This window comes from Etheostoma cragini, unplaced genomic scaffold (genome assembly GCF_013103735.1).
Source record: "Etheostoma cragini isolate CJK2018 unplaced genomic scaffold, CSU_Ecrag_1.0 ScbMSFa_3709, whole genome shotgun sequence".
NCBI lineage: Eukaryota > Metazoa > Chordata > Actinopteri > Perciformes > Percidae > Etheostoma > Etheostoma cragini.
Window position 1 is genome coordinate 1 of NW_023268005.1, and position 2260 is coordinate 2260.

The window sequence follows — 2260 nt, forward strand, 5'->3', positions numbered from 1 at the left end:
CCACATCCCTCAGCACATCAAGGGAATAATCGCCAGTTACTTTGGTGGACTCCAGCTACAATTCAAAAGCTTGTCGTAACTGGCTGCACAATCTCCCCCATTCTCTTCGTCATGGGATGAACCTCCTGATAACTGCTGTGTAGAAGGAAGCCCGGGGTCCAAGAATGGAGTCAGGCATCCGACAACGCACAATAAGAGGTTACATGCAGGACCACAACCCATGTGGAGGCAAGGTAGGTACAGCAGAGAGAAATACACAAACAAATGTCATTGCTCAAGAAACCGACCTGCGTCATTGAAGGCGATTCTCATCTCAGGAGTACTCATCATCCCAGAGTTATCCAGGTCATTCTTCTTGTAGATGTTCTACACACACACACACACACACACACACACACACACGCACACGCACACGCAGGCACACACACACACACAGACAGACAAACAAACACACAAAAACAATATTGTAGATGTATAAACACATGTGTCAACATGTCTGTCTGTCTGTGTGGGTGTGTGTGTGTGTGTGTCTGTGGGTGTGTGTGTGTCTGTGGATGTGTGTGTCTTTCTGTGTGTGCCCTTTCTCACCAGATATCTCTGAACTTTCTTCCACAGCGTGGCAAACTCTCCGATGCCGAGTTTCCCGTTCCCACTGTCCTGGTCGCTGTTAAAGATCTGCCTCGCACTCAGAGATACACACAACATGAGGTCTACACAACATGAGGTCTACACAACATGAGGTCTACACAACATGAGGTCTACACAACATGAAGTATAAACAACATGAGGTCTACACAACATGAGGTCTCCACAACATGAGGTCTACACAACATGAAGTATACACAACATGAGGTCTACACAACATGAGGTCTACACAACATGACCTCTACACAACATGAAGTCTTCACAACATGACTGTGTTGATATGCAGAATGCATTCAATGATAGTTCCTGGTACGGCCACTAGATGGACATACTGGTTTACAGATACAAGGTAAACTACAGGAGAAGATGTAGAATTAGCAAGTGAAAAAATAGCACATGTAAGAGACATGAGGTTGCTCGTTCAATAAAGTGGAACAAGAGTTCATGGTTGACGGCAACGGACAACGGTTTATGAGTGAGTTCATAAACACAACAATGACCTCTACACAACATGAAGTATACACAACATGAGGTCTGCACAACATGAACCCTACACAACATGAAGTCTACACAACATGAGGTCTGCACAACATGAACCCTACACAACATGAAGTCTACACAACATGAAGTCTACACAACATGAACCCTACACAACATGAAGTCTACACAACATGAAGTCTACACAACATGAACCCTACACAACATGAAGTTTACACAACATGAAGTCTACACAACATGAACCCTACACAACATGACCTCTACACAACATGAAGTCTACACAACATGACCTCTACACAACATGAAGTCTACACAACATGAAGTCTACACAACATGAACCCTACACAACATATACACAACATGAAGTCTACACAACATGAAGTCTACACAACATGAACCCTACACAACATATACACAACATGAAGTCTACACAACATGAAGTCTACACAACATGAACCCTACACAACATAAGGTCTACACAACATGAAATCCACACAACATGAAGTCCACACAACATGAGGTCTACACACACACAGTAGACCCTGCATGTGGTTCTGGTCTAAAGGATACGTCCATCAGGTTCACCATGGTCCTGCAGGTGTCCAGGCTGAAGCCGTCTGTCTTAATGTCCGTGCCTAGAGGAGAGACAGACAGCGTTACACACTACACACTACACTAAACACTACACACTAAACACTACACATTACACTAAACATTACACACTACACACTACACACTACACTACACACGACACACAACGTTACATTAAACACTACACAATACACACTACACATAACACACTACACATAACACACTACACATTACACATTACAAATGACACACTACACACTACATTACATACTGCACATTACATTGCACATTACATTACACACTACACATTACACATTACAAATTACACACTACACACTACATCACACATTACACACTACACACTACACCTTACGTTTGGAGACGATCTTGTTCATGATGGTCTGCAGCTCCAACGCTGAGATCTCCATGTCCTGGAACCAGACAGTAAACACATCACACCTACACACCCTTATACACACCTACACACCTACACACATCACACCTACACACCCTTATACACACCTAC

General features: G+C 43.3%; 1 protein-coding gene across 1 annotated transcript; it reads right to left on the reverse strand.

Annotated features, from left to right (window-relative positions):
- Positions 1–267: 267 nt before the first annotated feature.
- LOC117940908 (calpain-1 catalytic subunit-like) lies at positions 268–2260 on the reverse strand. Its single transcript, XM_034866032.1, has 4 exons — positions 2108–2260; positions 1714–1778; positions 589–657; positions 268–366 (listed from the first exon to the last, which is right to left on the reverse strand). The coding sequence occupies exons 1-4, from the start codon at positions 2160–2162 to the stop codon at positions 268–270; spliced, it is 288 nt and encodes a 95-aa protein (XP_034721923.1). The 5' UTR covers positions 2163–2260.